This window comes from Stylophora pistillata, chromosome 9, assembly GCF_964205215.1.
Source record: "Stylophora pistillata chromosome 9, jaStyPist1.2, whole genome shotgun sequence".
NCBI lineage: Eukaryota > Metazoa > Cnidaria > Anthozoa > Scleractinia > Pocilloporidae > Stylophora > Stylophora pistillata.
The window spans coordinates 27,134,331-27,161,253 of NC_142527.1; the positions used below are offsets into that span (position 1 = coordinate 27,134,331).

Consider the following 26,923-nt stretch of genomic DNA (forward strand, 5'->3'; position numbering starts at 1 on the left):
AACAGATTGAACTAACAAACCTGTACGCTACTTAGCGGAGAGGCTCACATCTTTCTCTATTTCTTCACGCTCGATACAAGACGAAAAACATCTTTCTCTAGGTTCACAGTTGTTTCTCAGCATTGAGCTAATTATGGCCTATTTAAAAATGATTTTTGGATCGCTGGCACTTGCCGTAGTAGTTGACATGATCGCAATGAAGTATTACCCACAGAGGGACTCCACTCTTGCCTGGAGCCTCACCCAAGTTAAAGGCGGTTTGTCCAAGTTGCGTAACACAACTCACAGATTCGCCGAAGTGTTTTGCAATAAGCCAGACGAATGCAAAGTTGTCATAGACCAGGTTTTTGAAGTAGTTTCCGAAGTCCCTCAAGACCTTGCGGAAAAAGTCGTGGAATTCTTAGCCAGGTATTCTGACGGACAGAAAAGCGACACGGTTAAAGATGGTGGTGCTGTCCAAAAGAACCTAGACTTAGCTAAAAAAGGTGCCGTTGATTTTACTCAAGAGACCATAGAAGTGACAGGAAACGAAGCGAAAGCAGAAAACATGATTAAATCACTGACGTTTGCGAGTTACGACGAGAACAACCTTTGTGACCTCAAAGAGGGTATTCCTGACGATGAGTACGATGTCACAGTCGACGAAATTGCTGATTTGACCGGCATGCCGGAAAAACTTAAAAAGACAATCAAGCGAGCGAGAAATTTTAACGGTGGAAATATTCTCGCCGTGAATAAGCTAGGGTTCAAGGCCGATGATGGCAGCCTGGTCTTTGGTCGAGTAGCTGTCATCCGTAGAGGGAAAGTTCTAGACATGGCATACTCACTCCATTCGGTGGAATATGACCTCATATCAAAACATGGCAACGCAGAAAAGTTAGAGCAATTCTCGGATAGCCTTGAGAACGATCATTCTGAGAATGATGACAAGGTGAAAGGAAACCCCCAAAAGGGAATTTCCATGGAGCTAAGGAACGATTTCACGGCTTTTTTCCAAAAGCAGGCCATCGACGGATTTGTGAAGCATTGCGATTATGTTTTGAAAACCATGAACCACGGAGAAGACGTGATCCGCGCTCTTGGTGTCGAAAAAAACGGCGAGGCAGCCGAAGTGGAGAAGAAAAACGATTGATAGCAGAATACTTTTTAAGCCTGGGAAAGCTAGAAGTTATTTGAACATATTTGAATTTTTGTGTTTATCTCTACATGTCCAGTTGAAGTCCAGGACAAATCTAAAGCAGAACTTTGTGTGTCTGATAAAACCTTACAATAATTACGGAATTAGGTGTATTTCATCGTATTTTGTGATACCCGTCCTCATGTGTACATATCGAGGATCACCGACGCATCATTCCAATATTTTTTAGGGATTTTTTTTGTTAAACTATAAAAGCATGCAATTAATTCTAAGTTGGTTTGCCAAGAGTCCTGGAATGGTTAAAGCAATTTTCTTAGAAATGCTCCTGCTGCAGTAATCGAATATTGTTATATTAGAAACAAAACAAAACAAAAAAAAAAGCTGGTTTGTAGTGAAGGGTTTTTTCCCAGGATCAAAACTTTACAATGCTACTTGAGAAGCGAACGGTAAGCTCCCTGCTCTGTTTCTGGCCATTTGTAAACTGTACGATGAAAATGTTTGCATTTACGGTAAAAAAAAAAAAAAAAAAAAAAGAGCGAAGAAAATTTGGCGGAACTTCATTGTGCGATAACATATTAACAAAATCATGGAGTTACGTGTATTTCGCCGTGTTCTGTGATCATTGTAATTTTGAAGGGGTTCAACCCCTGGCCCGAATTAAGACACGTTCATGATTAAAACAAGACTATTAAAACTCGAAACATGTTATTGTTTAAAATATTTTGAGGGCCTAGTTATGTTACTAAATTATTTATGTTACAGTTGTAAGTTTTTATAACCTTTGCACTCGTAAACGATGAACCAATAACAAGGGCGTTCAAAATCAAATATCTTGTAGTTCATTTACACTTAAAGGCGCATTTTCTTACAAAATCAATCCTATAAAACGTATTTAACACTTGTTTAGTTGGTTTTGTTTTACATTGCTTTTTCTAATCAAATTTTTACACATCTGACAAATCCCACAAAACGAATGCTTTTCTTATAACTCCTCCGTTAGACCGTCTCCAGAACTGATGCAATCTCCCTCATTTGACTGGCAAATTTCTAGCAAGAAAAAGAAAGAAAGAAGAGTTGTTGGCTGTCTTCAAGTTACACAACCGTTTTTAGTACAACAGTCCGTAACCACGGCTGCGGCTTGGCTGCTGCTTATCCCTTTTCACTCCCTGTGGAGCATAGGTCCAAGCAAACCTCACACCATCTCCTTCTATCCCGGGCCAACTTCTCTATTTCATTCCAGGTGTAGCCTGCCTTGGCCGCCTACCCCGTAACGCCTGGCCAACGGGGCTCTGGTGAAGCTTGGAGGGCTAATCACCCACTAAGTATATTAAACTGATTACAGAAACCATAGGAAGTAGGCTGCGGCTCTAATTTCTATAAATTGTAGTTGCTTACATTGCATTTTCAACAAGTCTATAACTGGTGAAGAGGCATTTTTGTTTGTGAATATATGAAAATCGTAGATGTGAACAGCGGTTCAAGAAATGAATATGAGAGCGAACTTCAAAGTAATGAACGCTACTTAAGCAGTGGTGAAAATAAGGCCTGAAAAAATTTCAAGCCTGCACTTGATTTGAACCCTTGACCTCTGCAATACCGCTGCAGTGCTCTACCAAATGAGCTAACAAGCCAACTGGGAGCCAGTCGTGATGTTGGTTTACAATAAGCCCATAAAGTGAGTCAATGATTGTGAATATATGAAAATCATGAATGTGTACTGCACTCACCTTAAATTCTCCAATGGCCATTTCAAAGGACTTTGAAGAGACTCCCCCAGAGGGGTCTGTCACTGTTACTAAAACGGTGATGTAGGGAGAATTCAGACTGCGACATGAGCTAGAGCTCACTCCAACAGATAACTTCCATTTCATCTCAAGTAACTAAAGAGATCAATTAAGTTGTATTACTAATTGCATTCAACCTTTAGAGAAAAAGAAAAAACAAACACAAGGAATCATATGTGTATTAGTTGAGTTAACCCAACAATGGGCATTCTGTGACATCAAACAGTTATCGTTTTCATCATTAAAGTAACGTTTCAGTACTATCAGGAATTTAATGTAAAAAAAAAGGTGTGAGTATTAGGTTTTAACCCTTGACACAATAACATCAGTATGCATATTCTCCATACTGTTCTTTATGCATTTCCTAAGGTGCAGACAAGGAGAATTTGTTTAACAATCATAAGCTTCTTTAGTTGGCTATTTAATTCCCCTGTCCTTAACGCATGATTCAAGGATGATATTGTAAGAAGAAATAAGATGTTAGTCACTACTAGGGATTAAAGGGTAAAAAAATGAAAGGGCATCACCAGATTTTGACAAGAAGACATGCAACTTTCTAAACAAAAGTTTCTATGTTTTAGACCTTATTCCCACCTTCCATCAGTTACACCCAATGAAAAATCACTGATTACACCTAGTACTCCAAAACTATTGTCAGTAGCATTCTTGAAACGAAAGACAAAAGCAATTTTAGCAGTTCTTGTATTTTATTGTGCCAACCTCTAAAAATCATATTCAAGAGCATCTTTATAAAAAAATCAATGATTTTGACTCTTTACCTGCCCAACATTCAGGGTTTCAGTTAAGTCTGAGCTGCTCAAAATTTTCCCCTGAAAGATAGATTACGGACAATGGGTTTAAACACATTTACACTGCATTACAAAACTGATAAATAAATTCAAATGAATCACTGTTTTTGATTTCCAGACTCTAGGTTATTAGTTAAATCACTTAACTGTATTGGAAAAGCAGTTGCCAAACATGTGATCTAAAAAAAAAAAATTCTCCTCTGATAATGTTAAAAAAATGTCTTGGCCAAAATGTTCAGCAACCTTATAAAGAAACTAAAGACTTCTTCCCATTTTTGTGACGGTTCACCTTTCACCATACATTCCACATTATTTCCAGGTCTTACAATGAGCTTTGCAAAATTCAAACTTTCGCTTGACCAAATGGCTCAAAACAAACACAATGGTCTGCACATACTTTGAAAACAATTTGAAAAAATAATATTTAACTGAACTATATAGCTACAAAAAGACTGAGAAACTAAAGAAAGGCAGTGCTCACATTACCTGTTCATTCCAAACATGTTTAAGAACTGAAAGAGTATTTTCCTTCCAGCATAAAGACGATTTCAGTTCTGCAATTAGTTTCTCAGTGGGTAACTTGGCCTTAGCAGCAGACCTGTTCAAAAATTACAACATATTGAGTGTTATCTGTGATATAAAGTGGTAAATTATGGGGACTACAGCAGCCTAATTGTTGGGACCTTAGATTCCAGGTCAACAAGAACTGGTTTGAGACGTGACAGGGTCATTGTGTTTTGTTCTGTGATACACTGTAAGGCACTCTATGTTCACAAAGCCTCTTTCCACCCAAGAGCATACATGAATGGAGAACAGTAACCTACCATGGAAGCCTGATGGCATGCAAGGGTTAACCTGCCATGAACTGGTATCCCATCCAGAGGAGGGGGGGGGGGGGTGAGTAGCACTACTCCTCACTGCTTCTTGCTACAGAAGCTACAAAAAAGCTCTGGCTGAATGAGCCACTTGGCTTGTGTGCCCACTATTTACTTCACTTACAGTGTTATAAAAGATAGGAGTGCTAGCATTTACCTGAATATGTAACTAATAGCATTGAGTAACAGCTTTGTATCATACAATACTCCAGCATCCTTAAGACTCTTAAAGAAAACAAACCATAACAGGTACAAATAAATGTTGTGGACATTGACCACCCTTTTCGAAATATAAAATAACAATGCTGTGATAAGGTGAATTTCAGCAAAACTAATATTCCTGTGGAGAACCTTGAAATAACTATGTAACCAATGACAAAAGAGATACATGACATATTGTCAAAAGATGATACACTCTTTTAGAGAAAAAAAAACAACTAGCAAAAGCGGTTCAGTTTAACCATCAGTAAATAAGATTGTGTGCTATACACTTCATCATCCCATGCAAGATCTTTTCGTGCATGCAAGTTTTCATTGATCTAACCTAGTGTTACAGTAACAGATTGTTATGCTTGTGAAGGACTCTTCCCATAAGATCAATCAGCTTTAAAAAAAAAAAAAAATGAAGTGTCCTGGACATCAGCTGTATTAGTGAACTAACTTGTGGAATCATCCCATATGGTCATTCATGATCATCTAAGGAAGACTGAGAAATGATTGAAGTGTCCTGGACATCAGCTATATTAGTGAACTAACTTGTGGAATCGTCCCATATGGTCATTCATGATCAACTAAGGAAGGCTGAGAAATGATTGAAGTGTCCTGGACATCAGCTATATTAGCGAACTAACTTGTGGACTCTTCCCATATGGTCATTCATGATCAACTAAGGAAGACTGAGAAATGATTGAAGTGTCCTGGACATCAGCTATATTAGTTCACCTTTTTACTCTCAAGATCTGATTGTTAATTCTCCCCTCTAGCAGCTACACATTTCCTTGTATGTTAGTTACAAGAATTTGGTGTTAGATCAAAATGACAACTTCTACCTGATAAGTTTGAGTATTCTCATCACCTATCTGCTGGATAATTAAGGGCTATAGTAAGAGGAAGTCACATGGACTCATTCGAGAACTTAAATCTTTTTAAGCATAAACTTAAAACCTACCTTTTTGAGAACTTTTACTTTAGCCATTAGGAAAAAGACTTTGTATGCTTTTACTTCAATTTTAAGTTTATTTACTTTGATTAACTTTAATGTTATATTTCCTCTCACTTTGTTAAGCGCCTAGATCTATCATTGGATAGGCGCTATATAAATATCATTATTATTATTATTATATCATTATATTATTATTATTATATTATTATTATATTATTATTATATTATTATTATTATTATTATTATTATTCTGAGAGTTAACCCTTTAACTCCCAGAGGTGATTAACCTGTAACTTCTCCCTACAATATTTATACATTATCTAGCAAACAGGTGATGAGAATACTCAAACTCATCAGGTAGAAGTTGTTATCTTGATCTAATAACAAATTCTTGTAACTATGTAAATATGTAAATATGTAAATATAGTTTGTCAATATAGTTTATATCTGACCACTTGCAGCCCAGAGGCTGAATTACGGGTGCAGTGTAAGGTTGAGAACAGACGTCAGCATATCAGGCGCCTCTGGCAGCCGCTTCTGTCATACGCTTCTAACATACAAGGAAATATGTAGCAGCTAGAGGGGAGAATTAAAAAAATAAGATCTCACTGTCTCACCGGTAACCTGTTGTTTGGTGAGAGAGCACTTAACTAGTGAACAGTTGTCTGGCACTTTTCCAGTGTTAAGTCCTTTTCTAACACCATTTGGCTTATGTATTATGCATCTCACAAAGATTCTTACTGAATGAAATCTTGCCTATTACACAGCACTGAAAGATCTGCTTCACTTGATAGATTTTTGTAATTAAGCCATCCTTTAATTTGATCGGTGACAAACTTCAGTACAATAATCATATAATCTTCAGTACCTTTTTATATTGTTCCTCAGGAAGTAATGCCACTCTGTATTGAAGAAATGCTGCTACATCCTGACACTGCAACAAAAAAGGGTACATAAAAGTTAATCACTGTGGGGCTCAAACATGTACTAATGACATTGTTCTGCATTATTTGAAAGTTAATGTTATGATTCGTACCATTTCAACAAGGATGTCTTGTGGAACAGAATTTAGTGCCTCCACTGCAGAGTTAAAACCTAACGATCAACCAACAAAAAGAATGAGGTGAAAACTCAAAACAAATTGAAAATAAACCTCAAAAATCGAGAGAATGACATAAAAAAAAACCTTGCGGTACATCCACGAACACTTGAGACATCTTCATTTCAACTGGCCCTAGCGGCGCAAAATCCGTTTTCTGCATATGAACAGCGGTTACTCCTGTAGAGAAATGAGGTAGTCGACCGAGCATTAATTTTTTTTCCGGTGGACTGGGTTTTGTGAGTCATTTTGTCCAGCGGTTGATTATAATAATTCAAAATGGCGGCTCAATCAGGGTTTGGATAATTTTAAAAAATCTTTGAGAAAATAAAAGAAAACTATGAAGCTGGTAAGCATATAGGGAGGCAATCCTTTCCAATTTTATTATAATGATTTTTCTCTGCTTGATTTTGGGGTTGTTTCATTTTGTCTTGCAGTATTCCTTGGGAAGAACTAGTTCGGCGCCATGTCACGTACTGCAGTTCAAAGGAGCAAGTATAATGTTGGACTGTTCTTTAGATATGTCCACTCTGCAGCACTTTATGCCTCTTTCACTAGTGAACAAGTGAGTTTTTTCGATTTTGTGCACGTTTGACCTAGGTCTCTTGATGCCTTGTAAAATTTTAATTTTATTTAATTAGTGAACGAACAAGTCAGCTAAAACCATGGATTACAAGGGAACTGCAGGATATTGAGGGATTTACTGCCCAGAATGTAAGTTTTTACGATTTGATTTACATCATCCATTCTGTCAGTTTCGCTGCTCTCACAGCTAATTCTCTTCCTTGTATTGACATGTACGTGTATCTGACACTGTTCAATTCAACATTCCTCAGAACTTAAAGGAAATTGGTGGAAAGGTATTCATAGACGAGGAACCAGAAATTTGTCCTCCAGAGGTAATTTTGTTAATATTCAAATGCACTCAATTTGCTTTTTATACTCTATACTCTTTTATAGTTTTGCTTTTTTATACTTGTAAGTGCAAAGTAAGCACTGCTAAAAAACTATTCTTGAATTCAAGGAGAAAAAAAAACGCATAATTTTTATCCTAATAAAGAAATTAGAAGAAGCAGAAAGATTTTCATATAACCCCATACCAATTAAAAACAAAGCTGATGTCCCAAAGGTAATCTGTTGTTTTGCCTTTGTTTTCTTTTATCCAAGAATTGTATGCATAATGAAGTATGGGGTTATATGAAAATCTTGCCAAAGAAGCTTTTGATCTTTAACCTATTGACGCACAGTGCACCCGTAAGTGCCCATGTGGACCCACACCCTTTCTACACCTTGTGATGTCATCACTTTTAACCTTGGAGCACGACTTTGAGCACATACTTGAACAGGTTGAAAATATCTTACAAACGATACCAGAATGAGCGCAATTGAGTGAAGGAGACTGGAGAAATTGCCAAAAAACCATGTAACTTTGACCTGAAAATCCGTACGAAAATCTTGTTCCATTACCCACCTACTTTTCTGAGCATGTGGTTTGAAAATAATGAGTAGTTTCCTAAAAAATCTCTACACCAAAATGAAGCCTACTAAATTTCCAGCAAGTGAGGAGAAACTTCAGGCAAGGAAAGGGAAAAAAAAAGGGCAGGAGAAAGAGAGAAAAGTAAAAGTCGTAAGTGGGGCATTACTTTTCAACCCAAAAACTATCTCGAAATTTTGCTTTCTTCGCGTGCCCAAGATTTTCAGGCTGCCATTTTGCATTTGGATCGAAAGGCCGTCGAGTGTACAAGCTGTCAATGGGTTTGTGGTAAGTTTGAGCTTTTAAAACCACAACAGTGACCCGAAATCTGCTCGGCTAACTTCAAAACACAGTTTTTCACAAAAGCTGTGTCTATTAATGGGTTAAAGCAAGTAACACATTTTGGAGATTACAGGAGTAAAGATTACAAGTATCTCAAAGCTTCACAGCATTTGTTAACTTTCATCTGTCAATTGGTATTGTAAGGATATGACATTTTGTTAATAAACGTTCACTTTTACTTTCACAGGATTGTCTGCTGAATTTTTCCACAATTGACATTATTGTTATATCTAATTACCATTTCATGTTAGCATTGCCTTTCATAACTGAGGTAAGCTTTGATTGACCCTTCACACCCTAGCATCAGTATGCATATTCTCCATACTGTTCTCTATACATTTCCTTAAGTGCTCACAAGGAGATTTTGTTAAACAATCAAGAGCTTCTTTAGTTGGTGATCATTTCTTTTAATTGGTGTGACCTTAACAGGGCTATGCTCTAGCAGCACACAATGGTCCCTGGCTCCTTATTTTTTCTCTTGGGCAACTAGGAAATCTTATTTTTTCCATGAAAAGCATCTGGTACCATCCCAAACCCTAACCCTAACCCTAATCAGTAAAAGGAGTGCATAACCCTAATCACTAAAATTAAACTGGTTAAAAAAAAATTAAACTGGTTCAAAAAAAATTAAACTGGTTCAAAAAGAATTAAACTGGTTTGGAAAAAAATTGAACTAGTGGATAAAATTGAACTACAATATATATTTCTCTGTTCAAAAGCCATGTGGAATGAATTTCCCAATTCTCTTTAGAGCATTCAATCTTCAAATTGTGTACTTGTAAAAAGAATTCAACCGAATTTTCTTGTAAAGCTTTCAGATCTGAAATCAAATTTCACACTAATCCTTAACCCAGATTTTACCAACCTGACCTAGATGTATAGAATATTAAGGATGTTTTGACTTTTCTCTCTCTTCTTCTTAGCATTCAGGTTTCAAAGGAAAGATCTATGCTACGGAACCAACAGTTCAGATTGGAAGGTGAGAATTTTATTAATCTATGTAGTGTCAAGACCAGTGATATATATTAAGTGTCCCGTAAAAGTCTGAGACCTTGTTTCTTGCTCATGTTCTTAATCATGAGAATTGAAGTTAAACTTGATCAAGCATGTTATTTTGTCGATGAATTTTGTCTTCAGAGAACTGATGTTAGAGATGGTGGTGTACGCACAACGAGTACCAAAAGTGAGCAAAGGAAATATGTGGAAGGACAGTGAAGTTTTAAGGTTGGTTCCGCTCTCCTTCCTCCTCAGTCAATGTTGCATATGTTGTGAATATGATCTCGAGCAATCTTTGCAGTAATGAACACTACTTAAGGAGAGGGGCTTTGGGATTTTTGGTTTTGCAGTTTTAACTGTTTTTTGGATCGGTTTTTGGGCCAAAAAGGTTCAGTTTTTCGGTTTTGATGTTCAGAGCGGTTTCAGGATTTTACTTTTTTTTTGCGTTGGGTTTTAGGTTTTCACGAAAATTCTGATGCGGTTTTCAGTTTTTCCTTTTTGACCCCTTTAAAGGTTAAATTGTAGCGGTTTTGTCAGGTTTGCATCTGGTTTTCGACTTCGCTGCCTTTTTTCGTCGGTTTTTCAGTTTTGGAGGTTTTTTTCTCCGGTTTTGCGGTTTCCCAGAAGCCCCAATAACCCAACGCCCCCCTCTTTAAGCACTGTAGTGAAAATAAGGTCAGCTGAAAAAAACTCAGGCCTGTATGGGATTTGAACCCATGACCTCTGTGATACCTATGCAGTGCTCTACCAACTGAGCTAATTGGTCAACTGGGAGCTGGTCCTTATGTTGGTTTGTAATAATCCCATGAAGTGATGAGTGATCAAAGTGATTGCAGAGGTCATAGGCTCATGCAGGCCTGAATTTTTCTCAGGCCTTATTTTCACTACTGCTGAAATAAGTGGTGTTCATTACTGTGAAGATAGCTGTTGCATTCATTTTTTTTTAAGCATAGTTCACATTATTATTTGATTTTCATATGTTCACAAATGTTGCATATTTTTGTTGAGTGTTTTATATTTAATTTTCTAAATGATTCAAGCAACATTGATAGGGTGAGGAGAAAACATCAGGTCAGAATACTTTTGGGGCCAGTGACTTAGCAGTGCCTCTAATTTTTTTTTGTTCTAGATGTCTACCTCATCCTCTGTGTGAATTAAAAGGTACAAAGTCATGGAAAGTATTCTACAGGTGAATCTTGAAATTGCTATCATTATAGTTGCTCAAGGGTGATTTAATTATAAATGATTTTTAAGATGATAACTTTAATCTGTTTTATTGTATTGTACTCTGATCTGAAAAAAATTAAATTTATTCAGTTTTAAATGTTTTTGATCTTTAGAGATACAATTTACTGGTGGTAGAAGGGTCGTGTAGATTAATAAGAGCCTCAAAAGCATTGGAAACCATAAAGTTCTTGTTATATACGCTTAATTTTGCAAAAGGATGAAATTAAGTTTGTTCCATGAATAGGTTTTTGAACCAAATATGAAGTTCTTTGCATGCTCCTCAAAGAAATAACTATTTCAGAACAGTTTCCAATCCAAGCCAAGAAATTCTGTAGGATACAGAGAGTTCTGTCTGAATAAATATGAAGCAATTTGCATTAAGTCATTTATGACTTTAGAAAAAAGCATTTCCTCCTGTAAAATGGTTTCTCTTCAATGGTGCATTCTGCTTTTCAGCAAAAAAGATGTAAAGGCTTCAATTTCAAAGATTCAAAATGTTGGATATTCAGAGAGAATTGTAAGTATTGTTAGACAACACCGAAAAATACTGTATTTCACATTAATTTTTTAAAGTGCAGCTAAACCCAAACATTTTTTTTCGCTTAACGAAATAAGCTTGTGTTTGGGAGTATATCTGTGCAAAAATATTTTTATTTGCTCAAGTCTTTAATTTTGTGTGCCCAGTCAAAATATGGAAAATCGGCCACCATCTTGCCCCACGACCGCGTTTAAAGAGGAATGGTTCTAATGGGCATTGTGACGTCGAATCAAGAACACGAAAGTCTGCATTTCACACATTTTCACTTGTTTGGGAGGGTTGTCATTGATATTTTCTGAAATATGCTGACTAGGTGTGTCGTGTTGTATGAGGAATGTATGAAGGGCAATATCCTCTTGCAAATTTTGCATGTTGCTACATCCTCCTATAACCCCAGGTGGAAATCTTATTAAGATCTTAGTAAGATTCTTAATAAGATTCTTACTAAGATCTTATCTTACTTCTTAATTAAGATTCTTACAAGATTCTTACAAGATTCTTACAAGATTCTTACAAGATTCTTACAAGATTCTTACAAGATTCTTACAAGATTCTTACAAGATCTTACAAGATCTTACAAGATCTTAGGAAAATGCTCCAAGATCTTACCAAGATCTTACCAAGATCTTACCAAGATCTTACAAGATCTTACCAAGATCTTACCAAGATCTTACAAGATCTTACAAGATCTTACCAAGATCTTACCAAGATCTTACTAAGATCTTACCAAGATCTTACCAAGATCTTACCAAGATCTTACCAAGATCTTACAAAGATCTTACCAAGATCTTACCAAGATCTTACCAAGATCTTACAAAGATCTTACCAAGATCTTACCAGATCTTACTAAGATTCTTGTAAGATCTTAGAGGATCTTACCAAGATTCTTGTAAGATCTTACAAGACCTTACCAAGATTCTCACAAGATCTTGATAATATGAGATCTTACCTAGATCTTACTCAGATCTCATCAAAATATTTCTCATTTCTGCTAAAAAACAATGTTACCAAAATAGAAAGAGCAGAAAAAACTTTAGAACAATATTTTATTAAAACAGAAATCCTATTTTAATTACAAAGCAATGAACTATTTATACAAGTTTGAAACTCAGAAAACAAGGACACTACTAAATTGTTCCCAAGTAAAATTAAAGGGCGATGCACCTCTTTGCAACATAATAATGGTATTCCAAATTTCATTAATGGAAAAAAAATTACCGCTTGTTTTACTAAAAAGTATGAAGGTAAGATTAATATTATTTAAAAGAGACTAATTCAAATGCATAATTAAAAAAAGCTGCAACAAATTATTGTTAGGCTCCAAAAAATCTAATGTACCACTCTTTACCTAAAGGGAACCTCCACTAAAACAGGACAATAACTTTAAACTACAGAACATATTGTTCGCAATCAGAACTGTTCAAACTTTTTTGCAATGAAAGAATTGGGACCCAAAATAAACGAATTTCAAAAACGCTTGTTTTGGTTTTTAAATTTCGCGGATGCCGCCATCTTGAATAACTGTGATGGGCAACAGTTGCTCTCTTGTTTCAAACAAAAGCCCTTTTGTGAAAACAATAACTGCAACCATGGCACGTCACAATCATTCAAGATAGTGGCACCTGGGAAATTTAAAAGTGAAAATAAGTTGTTCTAAATTCTTTTTTTTTCTGAAACAATTGCAAATATTATTTTGTACAATTTTAAATTGTTCATTCGAGTCAAGGTGGAGTTTCCCTTTAACAATACATTTTTAGAATTAGAAGTTTGGAAACTCAAAAGTGATGTGAATGTTGGACTCACAGTGACCTAAAAATCTAAGAATACTACTTATTATTGTTGTGACTTTTTAGGTTTCAGTGACATTCTCATCACTTTTAAGTTTCCTTTTGGAATCTAAACACTTTTGGTTTAAAGACTGCCATATCTGGCCCCACTTCTTCTAGAATGGAACCTCTCCAAACTTTTCTGTTATGGCTCCTGCATGAATAAAGATGCAAAATAATTTCATTCATTTATAAAATTCGAGAACATTTAGGAGGTTAATGTTCAAGAGGATGCTCAATGTAATATGATCTTTATAATAATGGCAGGGTTCGTACAGGTCATGGAATTTCAAAATTTCATTTTCCAGGCCTGGAAAGTCATGCAATTTAGGTGTGGGTCATGGAAAGTCATGGAAAATCAATATGCTCTCTATGAGTGAAAGGCAATAAGACCCAAAGTTGAAAAGTTAACTGATGAGTCCAAAAATCAGATTTAATTTCATTAGAAATAAACAGAAGCACACATTGTGAGAATGTTTGCAAACATTCTTTCACACTGCATTCTAGTCTTGGAATCTTTCAAAAGGTCATGGAAAAAGTTATAGAAAATCATGGAATTTTAACAGGTCAAAAGTGTACGAACCCTGAATGGTAACAGTAACACTGGAACCTATTTACTGTGATGAAAAAGATATCAATGTCACAGACAAGTATAAAAATTAACTATGTTCCTATTTAAGTTAGGCTTTTCTATGTTAGCTATTATACATTCACATTTCAATTCTACATTTAACTAGTCTTTAACTATTAACAATTATTCCACGAGCACGCATTGGATATGAGATGATAGATAGCCAACTCGGTGCTACGCGCCTCGTTGGCTATAATCATCTCATATCCAACAAGCACAAGTGGAATAATTGTTTTATTAAAAAAAAAATGCCCCCAAGATATTAGACAAATCTTCTCGACTTTATTTTGTAAGAAGAAACCGGATGTTACAATGTACAGATATTAGATTATGGTATATTGGCTCACCTACCATAATGGCTAAGCCAATAAAAAGTCTTGAATTGCATTATCCAATGATCCCGTTTTTAATAATGGTTATTATTAAAAACTAGATCATTGGATAATGCAATTCAAGACTTTTTATTGGCTTAGCCATTATGGTATATCAGCCGATATACCATAATCTACAAATATGGCAAGCGTATGTGTCAGATTAAAATTAAAAGGGAACTAAAAATTGAATAAAATTTCATTTAATTTAACGTTTTTAATAAAACAGTTATTCCACTCGTGCTTGTTGGATATGAGATGATTATAGCCAACTCGGCGCTACGCGCCTTGTTGGCTATCTATCATCTCATATCCAACGCACGCTCGTGGAATAATTGTTAATTATCTTTTTAAATAATGTGAAATTCTGTAAAGGGAACTCCTCTTCAATGATCCTAAACACAAGCTAAGAGAATATATTTTCTTAGGTGATTACACAATGTTGTGAAACTAAAAAGAAATTAATTACTTCTTCAAAGACTTGTCCTGTGGGGGTCCAGCACTTCCTTCCCCGTTGCTTTTTCTCTTGCTGGCTCAAGAATTCCAGCAGCCATTTCTTCTGTTGTAAAAAGCTGTGAAAACACCTTAAACTCATATTTCTTCAGGTCCCCACCAGAGGGAATGGCAAGAAGTTTAACCTCATTGTGCATCTAAAAGAAAAAAAAATGTGTCATTAGTGACTATCTCATTTCCAAGAAGTTTCAATAGGGACCTTAAGATCTACAATGGTGATGGTGAAGAAAATGCCTCCAAACAGTAGTATGATTGGTTAAAAGTTGAAAATAACCTTGCTGCATGTGCTGCTCATATATTTTTGGTACTGTGCATAAAACGACATGAAATCACCAAATTTGAGGTTTTAAGGGCAACGCTCCCATAAAAATGCCTATCTTTTATTATCTATTCTTACTGTGAAACTGCTGGCACTAATTCATTTTTAAGATACTTCGTCCACATTAGACAACATGAATAAGATGGAATAACCACAAAAGACTTACAATAGTGCAAAGTTATATTTTGAGGTGATATTTTCATTGATGTTGATCTTAAGGTCTCTAATTATTGTAGATGTAAAGCTGAACTCAGGTGACTGCCTCTCAGGCTATTGCTAAAATTGAGCCCTCATGCCATTATCAAAACAACCATTGCAGTGCATGACACCTACCAAGGATGCTGTGGGGGAGCTTCCAACTCCAGGTCTCACCAACATCACTCACACTACTAGCACCTTGAATTTCGTACTTGGGCTAAAAAAAAAATCAATAACAGAATTCTAGTTTGAATAAAAGAGAAAACAAATAAACAATAGAATGGAGACTTATGACGATTTCCTTGACTTGTCTGTTGGTACATTAAAAGATTATCTTGACGTCAGAGGTCTTCAAACTACTGGTAAAAAAGTGGAACTTGTGGCGAGGGCTCATTATGTACATCCTCTGGTTCAACAACCTCTAACTCAGTCTCTTTATCTTCGGGAACCTCTGGCAGAGGCTCAATGCCAAAATCCATTTCAACATTGTCCCCTAAAGAATCATTAGATGCGGATGTGCTTGCCTCTTTATCCAGTAATCTTTTTTGAGGAGTCTTGTCGAACTTGTTTTTCAGTACAGACAAAAAAAGTGTAGGGTTGGGATATTCTCTAGTAGGCTGTCCATCTACAAAGTGGTTCGCACAGACAAAAGTCCCATTTCCAGGTGAAAAATCATACCGCTTAATCCTGGGACTATAGCATCTTTCCATTTCTGGTGTTTATTCTTGGCTGTGGTAAATTTAAAGAAACGGATCGAACATCATTTTGTCGGATATCTATCGTCGTTACAACCACCAACGCAACAGCGAGCTGTTTTTGGCTTAGCAGTCGACATAAACGCGCCTGAGATTAAAAAAAGTATAAGTAACACTTACATAATCAAAAAATGGAATATGACGAGCAAAAATGTAGAAAACATGCTTGAACATTTTCTCTTTGATGTTTGACACTCTTTCACGTGGTTGATTTGCATATGTCACCTCCATAAAAAGTAAAAAAATCGCAAGAAAGATCGATCTCAGGCAACTGAAATTTCGTACATACTTCGGCTATATACTTACCTAAAATTTCTGAAAATTTGAAGACCAGAGATTCATCTGACAGGAAGAAAATTAAGGAAATGTAGCTTGCATCCGAGTCTCGAGTCAAATTTTTACAGTTAACGTACGAGGCTTGGTAGCCGCGCCTCCCAATGTTTTGCCTGCCCAACAAAATGGCGGCGTATACCGTGATTTGTTGAACTGTACGTTTTCAAAGCGATCGTTGTCGATTTGCGTTGACGATTTTAAAATTGAAGTTCAAATGCACTAGATCTGTATGAAAAAGCTATTTTAATCAGGAGGTTTTATTTCTTCGCGTACTCCGGTTTTCCCCTCACATAAAAAAAAACAATATTTCAGTTGATTTGTTCTGCTTTAAGTTGATTTGTAGTCTCCCAAATTAGTAGAGCACTCATGCTCAAATAAATAGCCTTGAGACTCAAATAAAGTGATTGTTGTTATAAGTATTAGTATTTACTTACATGAAATATCATTAAAAGCTAACTTTTTTGACAAGATCTTGTAACATTGTCTTAACATTGTTTTTAATAGATGTAAGAGTGTTGATACCTTAATTAATAATTTTCTGAGATCTTGTCATTTTTTTTATCAATAGAATGCTGCAAACTGACTTTTGATGACAAGATCCTGTAAGGTTTCTTTAAGATCTTACAAGATTTTATCAAGATCTTTTAAGATCTTAAAATGCTACACATTGACTAAATTTGACAAGATCTTGTAAGATTTATTTTAAGATCTTACAAGATTATTATTAAGATCTTTTAAGATCTTAGCAAGTTGGATACTGATTTTTTTCTGATAAGATCTTGTAAGATTCTCTTAAGATCTTACAAGATATTTTTTAAGATCTTAGAATGTTGAATATTGATTTCTTTGGATAAGATCTTGTAAGATCCTCTTAAGATCTTACAAGATTTTTACCAAGATTTTTTAAGATCTTAAGAGTTAAACAAGATCTTATTAAGATCTTAATCTTAATAAGAATCTTACAAGATTCTTGTAAGATCTTACAAGATCTTAATAAGATTTCCACCTGGGACACACTTGGTCGGCATATTCTTGGACAATCTCGACTACAACCTTCCCAAACAAGTGAAAATGTGTGCAATGCAGACTTTCATGTTCTCGGTTTGACGTTACATTACCCGCTAGAGCCATTCCTCTTTAAACTCGGTCATGGGGCAAGATGGCGGTCAATTTTACGTATTTTGACTGGGCACAGAAAATTGAAGATTAGAGCAAATAAAAAAATTTTTGCACAGAAATACTCAGAAAAATACGCTTATTTCGTTAAGCAAAAAAATTTTTGGGTTTAGGTGCACTTTAACTCTTTGTTACTTCCATTCTGAGATAGTAGGGTAAGATCCTGAAAGCCCAAATGCTGCTGTGCTTACAATTTTCTCTCATTTTGTTTTATCTAAAAAAGCTTTTGGTTTCTCTTTTCTTTGTGTCCTTTGATTATTACGAATTTGCAACTTACAAAGGAATGTCTAAATCAAACTGGTTTGAACTGTTTTAAACCAAGAACAAACTTGAATGCCAACACAGAGACACCAATCCTTTCCGATCATTCATGTAGGATCTGTTTGGCATTCTGAAGCTCACACCCCTAAGTTCTGGATATTGCTTGGGAAGCTGTAACTGGGTGATAGAATCTGACTATGAAAAGGTAGGTTGAATCAATATAGTTCTGATTAGTCATTAACAAAAAATTATTTTGGGAAACTTACAAATACTTGTTTAAAACTTTTGTACAGCCAGAATTCAAGGGCTGGTTCATAGCCAGCTAAAGGAACTCTGGTGATGTGTTGGTGGAGGAATTTGAGTCGATAGTGGGAATTGGCCACTATAAAGAGTCTAACAGCTGATATTTCAAGTGCTAGCCCTTTGTTTAGAGGGAATCAAATTTAGGCTGATTTTTAAAGTAGTATTTTTTTCATTCTTTGGTTGGTTTTCCCTTAATTTTTTTAGAAATAACATTATTATGAAAAAAAAATTAACAAAACAAAATAACAAAATTATTTTGATATTTTTGGGAAATGAGCTCCAAATGTTTATCATTTAAAATTTGATATCACATTATGTGAATGTTCAAATCATTTTCCTTTAATAGCACACACACAATACATTATTATGACAAAATGAAATTTTTGATTGACATGAGATATTTGTTTATAACAGGTCAGTTATATTTCTTGTTCTTCAACATTTACTACCCACCCTCTTCCAATGGACCAGTCCATGTTAAAGAACAGTGATGCCTTAATTCTGACAGGAATCACACAAGCTCCCTTGGCAAACCCAGATGCCATGTTGGGTGAATTCTGTTCTCGCTTAGGTAAATACTACAAATACAACATGAGGAAGTGCAGTTAGTGTGCTTCAAAGTCAAGTATTCCATGGCTATACAATCCAGGCTGTTTTCCTCTTTGATCCTTAACAGTGACTAGCATCTAATTTCTCCTGACAATATCCCCCCTGAATCACACATTAAGGTCACAAGAATAAAGGAAATGATCACCAACTAAAGAAGCTCTTGATTGTTAAACAAATTCTCCTTGTCAGCACCTTAGGAAATGTATAGAGAACAGTATGGAGAATATGCATACTGATGTTAGGGTATTAAGGGTAAAGAGCAGTGTGGTGTTGTGATATGATTTATGGTTCTTTTTCCTCTTGTTCTGTAGCTACCACATTAAGAAATGGAGGAAATGTTCTTGTGCCTTGTTGCCCCTCTGTAAGTTGTTTGATAAGGCTAGTTTCTGTGACATGTCAACCATCAGTCATTACTAAAACTTGCAGAACGTCAAAATGTTGTCAAACTCATTAACCACAGGCAAGAATGTAAAATGCTATAGAAATGACACACAGGTTAAAGCAGAAATTTGAAAACTACTTGAGAAATAGTTTCCTTGAAAGTTCTGTGATTTAGTTTTGGTCATCCATGAGTTTGTAAAGTATCTGAAATTAGAGAATGGATAAAAGACCACACTTATTATTTTTCTCTAGGTAGCTTCTCTATCTGCCCTTCTAGGCTCTCCTTTCCAGTAGGGTTTCAATATAAGTCGTTTACCAGTAGTGCACCTTAGCCTGTAAGACCCGCACTGCCATTTATTCAGCTGGTGAGCAGACCCTTATGTTTGGGTTTGGCCTAACAGCACAACCACCAATTGCACCAGAAGAAAAGTTATTGAAAACCTCACTTTCACATTCTCATTTTTCATCCTCAACCTTCGTTTTACTTACCTTTTACCAACTGATTTTCCTTTTCAAATCACAGGGTGTTCTGTATGATCTGTTTGAGTGTTTGTACTCATACATGGACGGTGCCAATCTTTCAGCCATCCCTATCTATTTCATCTCTCCTGTTGCTGACAGTTCTTTAGCATACTCTAATATTTTTGCTGAGTGGTAAGTGAACAGAATTGTTTTAACTTTGCATACGTTTTTTTTTTTTTTAATCCCGGCTTTGTAAAATTTCTCCTTGGACAAAGAATTAATAGTTTCCTGAAGTGATTAGCATTAAAACAAGGCTGAAGAAAGCAAGGAGTTCTGAAATATTGTTAAAAGTAGCTAGATACTTTCAAAAAAAGCATCCTCCCATTGTATCAACCCTTTTCACTCCCGTGATTGACAGAATTTCTCTTTACAATATCAATAAAATGTTAAGCAGAAGAGTGACGAGAATAAAGAAACATCAATTAAGGGGTTATTAGTTGTTTCACTACCAAATTCTCAGCACTAATATCATAAGAATTGTATGGCAGACTGTAAAGAGAATTACTAATGAGATCTTGGGAGTGGTAATTTTCTAACTCTGAACTGTGCTGTGGTACTGCGTTGATGGCGGATAATGCAATTGGCTTTTGTAAAGCGATTGTAATGCAGGCCTTTCGAGTGTTAGCCCCGCGTTAAAGCCAAGGGAATCCTCCCAGTCTATTCGTGTATCTCTGTGAAAGGCTTTGACCAATTTCTTCTCTTTTTTTTCTAAGGCTGTGTCAAAGTAAACAAAGCAAAGTTTATTTACCAGAGCCACCCTTTCCACATGCTGAGGTACAGTGCCTTGCTCTTGTTTCTCTATTTCACCCCCCCAGATCTACCAGCTATCTACAAAGTGCCATAGATTCCATTGTGGATTGTCTTGAGAGTTTGGTGTCACACCTTGCGGATTAAGCGCTTTTGTCTTCATTTTTACCAAAAAACACATTTTGACGTCATTTTACCACATTTTGAGCTATCATCTATTTATTATTTATACAGCTTGTGAAAGCAAACCGTCTGAAACACTTTCCAAGCATCCACGGTAAGATAGCTTATATCTTGACTTCTCCTATAGTTCTCTTATTATCTGGCTTTGGGCGAGGTTATGACCTCGAAATCGAGCATTCTATTTCAAACCGGCGAGCAGCGGAGATATCTGCAGATTTGATCAATCATCGAAATTTGTTTAAAGTTCTTCCTTCGTTGTTAGAGCGTAGTTACTTGGGTAAGTGGAGTTATTAGGGACCCTAAGGAAACCACGACGGCGACGGCGACGGCAACGAGGACGTGGAAAAACAAAAGATCAGTCTAATGAGCAGAATAATGGCTCAACAGGTGCGTTTTAAAACTTTGTACATTTCTTAGCCGTCCATACCAAAAAGAAAAGAACAACAACAACGTAAAATCACCAAAATCGCGAGGTCTGAAAACGTAAACCCTGACGGAAAATTATACAAGTTTCCATTTGGAAATCAACCCGGCTTCCATACGTTAAGCTGGAGTTGAGGTGTGGTGCTGTAAGAGGCGGTAAGGACGTCCCACCGTTCGCGAAATTTAACAAAACAAAACTCAGTTTTTAATCGAAGTCTTTCTCGGCGTTGCCGTCCCGACTGCTTAAGTTCCCTATTGATGAGAAAAATATAGGGGAACTCGTGGCGGTAATGAAGCTTTGAATTGATCGGTATGTAAGCCATACATTGCATAAACATGCTATGATATTGGCGTGGCTATGCGTGTAGACTTCGCCAGTTTCATAAAGAGTGATAAATCATTTTTGCAGATGGACTGAGCAGTTGTTTCAAGACGCCCTGTGTCGTATTCACTGGACATCCGTCGTTAAGATATGGAGACGTAGTGCACTTCATGGAACTCTGGGGAAAATCAAATGGAAACACTGTTATATTTACTGGTAAGTAAGGTTTCCTTGATAATGGCATTCCCTTTCGTCGCATTTAGTGCTTTAGGCGAGAAATCTGCTGTTTAGAAAACCATATGCCCCCTTTCCCTCTAATTTTGTGTCAGTTTGTTGAGTCAAATTGTAGAGAATTTATGCAACCACGACGGCGACGGCAACGAGAACGTGGAAAAACAATAGATCTAACTGGCAGAACAATAGCCCAGCACGTGCGTTTTAAAACTTAGTACATTTCTTAGCCGTCCTTTGCAAAACAACAACGTGAAATCACCAAATTTGCGTCGTCTGCGAAGCGAAACCGCGGCGGCAAATTATTTTAATTTACCTTTGGAACATAACTCTACTTTTATGCGTTATGTTGAGTTTGAGGTCTGGCGCCCTATGAGACGGTAAACACATGCAGCCATTTTCGAAATTCTAATTAATAAAAGTAAAAACTCATTTTTTAATTGACGTGACGTCTTCCGTGGCGTTACCGTCGTGACTGCTTAAGTTCCCTTATTTCTCCTCCTTTCAGAGCCAGAATTTCCATACCTAGAAGCTCTTGCACCGTATCAACCTCTAGCAATGAAGGTAGGTGTGTTACCCGTAAAAAAATGTAATTAAACAAACAAATAAACGAATCAATAGTACATTTTACAGTTGTGTGCTTGGTTGCCAAACCTTTGAACGGTAGTGAGGCTAGGGTTGACCTTGTTATGATACAAACCATGCTGCCTTTCCAATGTAAATCACTTTGTTATCATGCTAAGTAGATACAAGTCTTTATCACAACAAGGTCACCTTCAGCCTCACTCTGAATCAAAGGCTTGGCAACTAAGTACACAACTGTAAAATGGCCTACTGAAGGAAACACCTACTAAATAGACGCAACAGAGCAGTCGACGTTGAGGGGATCTAGGGCCTGGGGGGGGGGGGGGCAAAAAAATGTTCGGAGGGGGAGAGAAGGGTAAGTAGAAGCCTGACTGAGCTCGAACTTGGGACGGGCAAATTACAGATCGACCGTCCTGCCTGTGCTTTGAGCGCTCTCTTCCATTCTATCAGAAGCTAAGGAATTCATTCGGTACTTCGATAACTTCAGACTAAAAGCCGCAAATTAAAGGTGAGATGTATATTTTTTCCACACATTTACACTTAAATTTCAATTTGAATTGTCGATAATCTGTTGTTTTTTTTCTTAAGGCTTGTTACTGTCCGATTGACCCAAGACTTAACTTTACACAAGCTAACAAACTAATACGTGAACTTCAGGTTAGTACTTTTACATTAATGACAGTTATATAGAATTAAGAGTAGAACAGTAAAAAAATTTTTACCTGTGGAAGATTGCTCTCTTGCGCTCCACGTTAAGTAGCGTAGGCGGCGAATTAACAACTCGACCGCGGTTTGGCGTGGTCTGTCATCTTATCAAAAACGGCAAACTGGCCGATCAGATTGCGACATTATTGCCAGTTATGGTTATCTAAATTTTTCTCCTCAATAAATCCCGTCTCTTGCAAACACAGTAATGTTTTTGTTACCTTTTCGAATTGTTTTCTAAGTTTCCCTTTCGTTCTCGTGAACTCCTTACTTTCTAAACCTCATTTTTATTCGCTCCCTTGTTTTCATTCAGCTTTTTAAAAGTTATAGGGGCCAGTCAACTGCGATAGCAATTTCTTTACTTTTACTCTTTAGACCTAACTCAACGTGTGTCAAATTTGATCTTGGACAGAATAATATTGTATCGTTATTAGTTTTTGTTTGTTGGTTATTTCAGCCCGGCCAGCTTGCTATACCAGAAGCATACACCAGAGCACCGGATTTACTGCCGCACAAAACGGATCTAACCATTCAAGATACGGTAAACGATTTTTGCTCTCATAGTTGTTCATCAGAAGCGATCACAAGGCGTCCTTACACGAACATTTACTCGTGAGCAAGAGGGGAACGAGTTACTAGTCTCGACCACCCACAAAGGCCTTACACTCGCCTAACTGCTTTTAGCTTGCGTAACTGGCGGTTTTTCGACGCAGATTGAGAATCGATCTATGAAAATGTTCGACAGTTTCCTTCCCAGGCCATCGCAGGCTACGATTCAAGACGTGCGTAAAACCGCCAGCTACGTAAGCTAGGCTTTTCTCGAGTTATTTTTATACTTCAGGGATTAGTTGTATGAAGGGCGGAGAACGCTGTCCAACGGATAAATCGCTATCCAGCGGATATGTGAGAGCAAAACGCGTCGCGCTATCCACCGGATGACAATTTATCCCCTTGAGAGCGTTATCCAACCTTTGAACAACTGGGGCTAGGTGTCTGGCGTTCCAGCAATAATGTTCCATGAATCCCACGTACTTCTTGTATGTTTTGTCCCTTGGAATGCCCATGTGAGCAAAGTTAATTAAGGATTTGTTTTTTGCGTTTTTAGGAGTGCAAGATCTCCACGTTTAGCCACTTGGATGTTCTATCCTTGTCGGTGAAAAGAGAGTTTGAGAAAGTTGTCTTATCGAACGAGGTTAGTTTGTGTCTTTAAGATAAAGACTATTTACGCAAAGAATGTTTCGTCGGCGTTTAATGTCGAGTACTGCTTTTCAAAATGGAGAATTTACGATACTTTCGCGAGGCGGAAGAAAGGTGTGTAAGGCAAAGTCGGTTCACCTTCAAAACGCAATCTTTTCTGACTTTTCACGCTCACCTGACACAGCGCAGGAGTCACGTGTTCTGATCACATTAATCAAACACTTGATGTAACAACATAACGCCGCCTTTCTTAATTAATTTCCAGCTTTAATAGCCGCCATAGCAAAGCGTAGTGTCCAATTTTAGATATCAGTGTTTGGTTTTGGACGCAAGTGTCCGATTGTAAGTATCTGATGGAACTTAAATCAACCAGGAGTGCTGCAACTGCATTTTCCTCCCGCACCTTCCTAAACACACACGCATATACCTGCGGATTGTCAGGTTTCCTTGGTTCTCAGTTATCTTAGAGAGGTTTTGCACAGCAGCCATGTTGGATGGCAGGAACAATGAAAATTTCCATAAGGTCGTAGTAGTAGCAAGTATGATAAATATTGTAAGAAATAGACAACTTTTTTGAGAGACATGTTTCGGCATGCTTATGCCATCTTCAATCAATGAGTAACAGATTGAAGTAGATGAATAAATAATTTATTCATCTACTTGTCTGTTATATAATTGCTCCCGTTCTGTTACTCATTGATTGAAGATGGCATAAGCATGCCGAAACATGTCTCTCAAAAAAGTTGTCTATTTCTTACAACAATGAAAATATTTTGCATAAGAAAGAAAATGTTTTCCCATGGCTAAAATAATCTATTGTTCCTGCCATCCAACATGGCTGCTGTGCAAAACCTCTATTCATATTTGTTTCACGGCCCAGAGAGGCATTGTTAAAGTTATGTGTATTAATGATATTTTCTAACCAAGTCGGTCAAAACATGTGGAAATATTTTGTATGCTTTCCTTTTTTCAGTTGGCCAACGGCCTCCACCCTCAGGAAGTGAGGCCTGGTATAGCGGTAACCACTGTTACGGGTACGTTGGTATCGAAAGACAACAGATATACTCTTGAGCCATTAGATCTGACGGGCGACGGATTTCACAAGACAACGTAAGTCGCTTGACCCTTTTCACCCTAACATCAGTTTGCATATTCTCCATAATGTTCTCCAAACATTTCTTGAGGTGCCGATAAGGAGAATTTGTTTAACAATCAAGAGCTTCTGTTGGTGATCATTTCCTTTATTCTCGTGATGAAATGTGTGAATCAGAGGTGATATTGTCAGGAGAAATTAGATGCCAATCACTCCGAGGGGTCAAAGAGATAAATTTTTGTGTCTTCAGTTGTTAGGACCAATTTTAAGTGTTTTGAATAATGGAGTGCCTGATCCTCTAATGAGTTTTGCTCTTGCAATAATTTTTTTTTTTCTTATCTGATGATTTTCAATCCCTTTTGCCTTAAAGTGAAATTTTTTTTTTTTTTTTTTCATACAGGGATTCAAAGGCGGAACCCAGAGTAGACCAGAAGTCCTGTCATTTATGGGGAAGCGTTCTCGTGGAAGATCTCATAAAGTCTTTGGCGAAGGTAAAGTCTCCATCGCGAGACTGCCTCGCATAGCTTCCGAAACTCATCAATCCGATTAAATAAGTTTGCCAGAAACATTTTATTATTAAACTCTCAGCACCCCAATCTTGTTCACTTTTTCTCGTTTTTGTCTTCTTAGCGTGATATTGAGGACGTCAACGTGGATTCTGATCAGTGGGGACACACTCTACACTTGGTGAGTGAAAAGCTAACTCATTAGAGGTCATTCCCCAGTGTTGCAGTGGGCGTCCTTGAAGTTTAAATGTAACGATCGCAGGCATATTAAGCAGCAATTCGAGTCCTAGTACATGGGCGCACGTAGATATAGAATTTCCCTTCTGGTGATACCTCAGTAGTGACCGCAGAGAACGGGCGAGATATCTTGTAATAAAGTGTCCCATTTTACTTTTTGGACTTCTTTACATGTTTGTGTGGTGAGTTTAGCTTTTTTACTTTTGTTTGCAGACCCAACACGATGCTATGATTCAACTGGATCGAAGTGGGACACACATTATTACGCACGGAAACGAGGCTCTTAGGATCGAGATCCGGGATTCGCTTCTTGAGTGCGTGTCGCAGTTTTAAACGCGCGTCAACTTTCAGGAACTTTGGTCGCTGCTTTGTTCAACGCCTGACATGCCGGCATCTAATGGACTGCAGAGGCGCAGACGTCCCATCAACTTATGCTGCTGAATTTTTTCGAGTTTGTTTCAGGACGAACTGGCTTGAAGAGAGCGCGTGGAAAGAGCGAAGTCTTCAAGTCGTTTTACCAATTTTTTTTCTTTTTTAACTACAAAGAGGAAAGTGTATATAAGTTATGCATTCGTAAACGAACATTAAAGTTTGATTTTAAATAAAATAATAAAAAGATATGGTCGACTTCCAAAATGGGGAATTTTTTCATCTTGGGGGTCGTCTCCACTGGAGATATATTTCCCTAAATATTTTTTCCAGAAATTGTAATGGTTATGATTAACTGGTTACAGAACTTCGAGTCATCTAGTTCAGTCTGTAATGATACTCGTGATTGCAGACCGGACTCCCCCTTCGCGGTCGTTCGATTTTGTTAAGTACTCGTATGATTACAGACCTAATAACATACATCAAAAAACCACGCGCATCTGATTGGCGGTAAACGAGTGCATTTTTTATGTAACACGAGTGCAAAGTTGTAACACTAATGCAATTTTCAAATAGCGCACGTTCGCTATCAAAAATTTCGTCTGTCTTGACTTTCTGTGATGCTTTCTTTGCTGCGCAGTGAGTGTAGCGAGTGAGCAGCAACATAGTCAGGATTTAAGAAG

The 26,923-nt window shown here is 37.0% G+C and overlaps 3 protein-coding genes and 1 long non-coding RNA gene across 10 annotated transcripts; 2 read left to right on the forward strand and 2 right to left on the reverse strand.

The window, feature by feature from the left end:
• LOC148724123 (uncharacterized) lies at window positions 1–1,281 on the forward strand. The gene has a single exon (XM_088733010.1). It carries the CDS (start codon window positions 134–136, stop codon window positions 1,130–1,132), a length of 999 nt encoding a protein of 332 aa, XP_088589136.1. The 5' UTR covers window positions 1–133; the 3' UTR covers window positions 1,133–1,281.
• A 673-nt stretch (window positions 1,282–1,954) lies between these two features.
• LOC111322432 (COMM domain-containing protein 6) lies at window positions 1,955–7,086 on the reverse strand. The gene is made up of 8 exons (XM_022925524.2): window positions 6,955–7,086; window positions 6,805–6,863; window positions 6,637–6,702; window positions 4,764–4,831; window positions 4,218–4,329; window positions 3,702–3,752; window positions 2,866–3,018; window positions 1,955–2,185 (listed from the first exon to the last, which is right to left on the reverse strand). The coding sequence occupies exons 1-8, from the start codon at window positions 7,076–7,078 to the stop codon at window positions 2,135–2,137; spliced, it is 684 nt and encodes a 227-aa protein (XP_022781259.2). The 5' UTR covers window positions 7,079–7,086; the 3' UTR covers window positions 1,955–2,134.
• Window positions 7,087–7,122: 36 nt separating this feature from the next.
• On the forward strand, window positions 7,123–26,491 carry LOC111322431 (integrator complex subunit 9 homolog). The gene is made up of 24 exons (XM_088733009.1): window positions 7,123–7,216; window positions 7,305–7,432; window positions 7,509–7,581; window positions 7,704–7,766; window positions 8,871–8,954; window positions 9,607–9,662; window positions 9,821–9,907; window positions 10,809–10,868; window positions 11,363–11,423; window positions 17,943–18,032; window positions 18,545–18,701; window positions 19,051–19,100; window positions 19,644–19,774; window positions 20,356–20,416; window positions 20,624–20,666; window positions 21,405–21,533; window positions 22,057–22,112; window positions 22,722–22,790; window positions 23,296–23,379; window positions 23,944–24,030; window positions 25,009–25,145; window positions 25,529–25,619; window positions 25,759–25,815; window positions 26,085–26,491. Exons 1-24 carry the CDS (start codon window positions 7,208–7,210, stop codon window positions 26,202–26,204), a joined length of 1,983 nt encoding a protein of 660 aa, XP_088589135.1. The 5' UTR covers window positions 7,123–7,207; the 3' UTR covers window positions 26,205–26,491.
• On the reverse strand, window positions 12,473–17,119 carry LOC148724124 (uncharacterized). Of its 7 annotated transcripts, none has more exons than XR_015991788.1 (5): window positions 16,364–16,822; window positions 15,827–16,145; window positions 15,438–15,519; window positions 14,742–14,922; window positions 12,473–13,424 (listed from the first exon to the last, which is right to left on the reverse strand). It is a non-coding gene; the product is annotated as an uncharacterized LOC148724124 (long non-coding RNA). The 7 variants fall into 7 exon arrangements; XR_015991791.1 differs by having other exon boundaries at window positions 15,981–16,145; window positions 16,364–16,788; XR_015991790.1 differs by having other exon boundaries at window positions 12,473–14,922; window positions 15,827–16,031; window positions 16,364–17,119.
• Window positions 26,492–26,923: the final 432 nt, after the last annotated feature.

Coding starts and splice junctions, on each gene's coding strand:
- LOC148724123 (XM_088733010.1), top strand. CDS start 134: ATGGCCTATTTAAAAATGATTTTTGGATCGCTGGCACTTGCCGTAGTA.
- LOC111322432 (XM_022925524.2), bottom strand. CDS start 7,078: ATGCTCGGTCGACTACCTCATTTCTCTACAGGAGTAACCGCTGTTCAT. Junction 3,019..3,701: donor AAACCCTGAATGTTGGGCAG/GTAAAGAGTCAA, acceptor TGATCTCTTTAG/TTACTTGAGATGAAATGGAA. Junction 2,186..2,865: donor TGGCCATTGGAGAATTTAAG/GTGAGTGCAGTA, acceptor TTTTCTTGCTAG/AAATTTGCCAGTCAAATGAG.
- LOC111322431 (XM_088733009.1), top strand. Junction 7,767..8,870: donor CAGAAATTTGTCCTCCAGAG/GTAATTTTGTTA, acceptor TTACTTTCACAG/GATTGTCTGCTGAATTTTTC. Junction 20,667..21,404: donor ACACTTTCCAAGCATCCACG/GTAAGATAGCTT, acceptor TCATTTTTGCAG/ATGGACTGAGCAGTTGTTTC.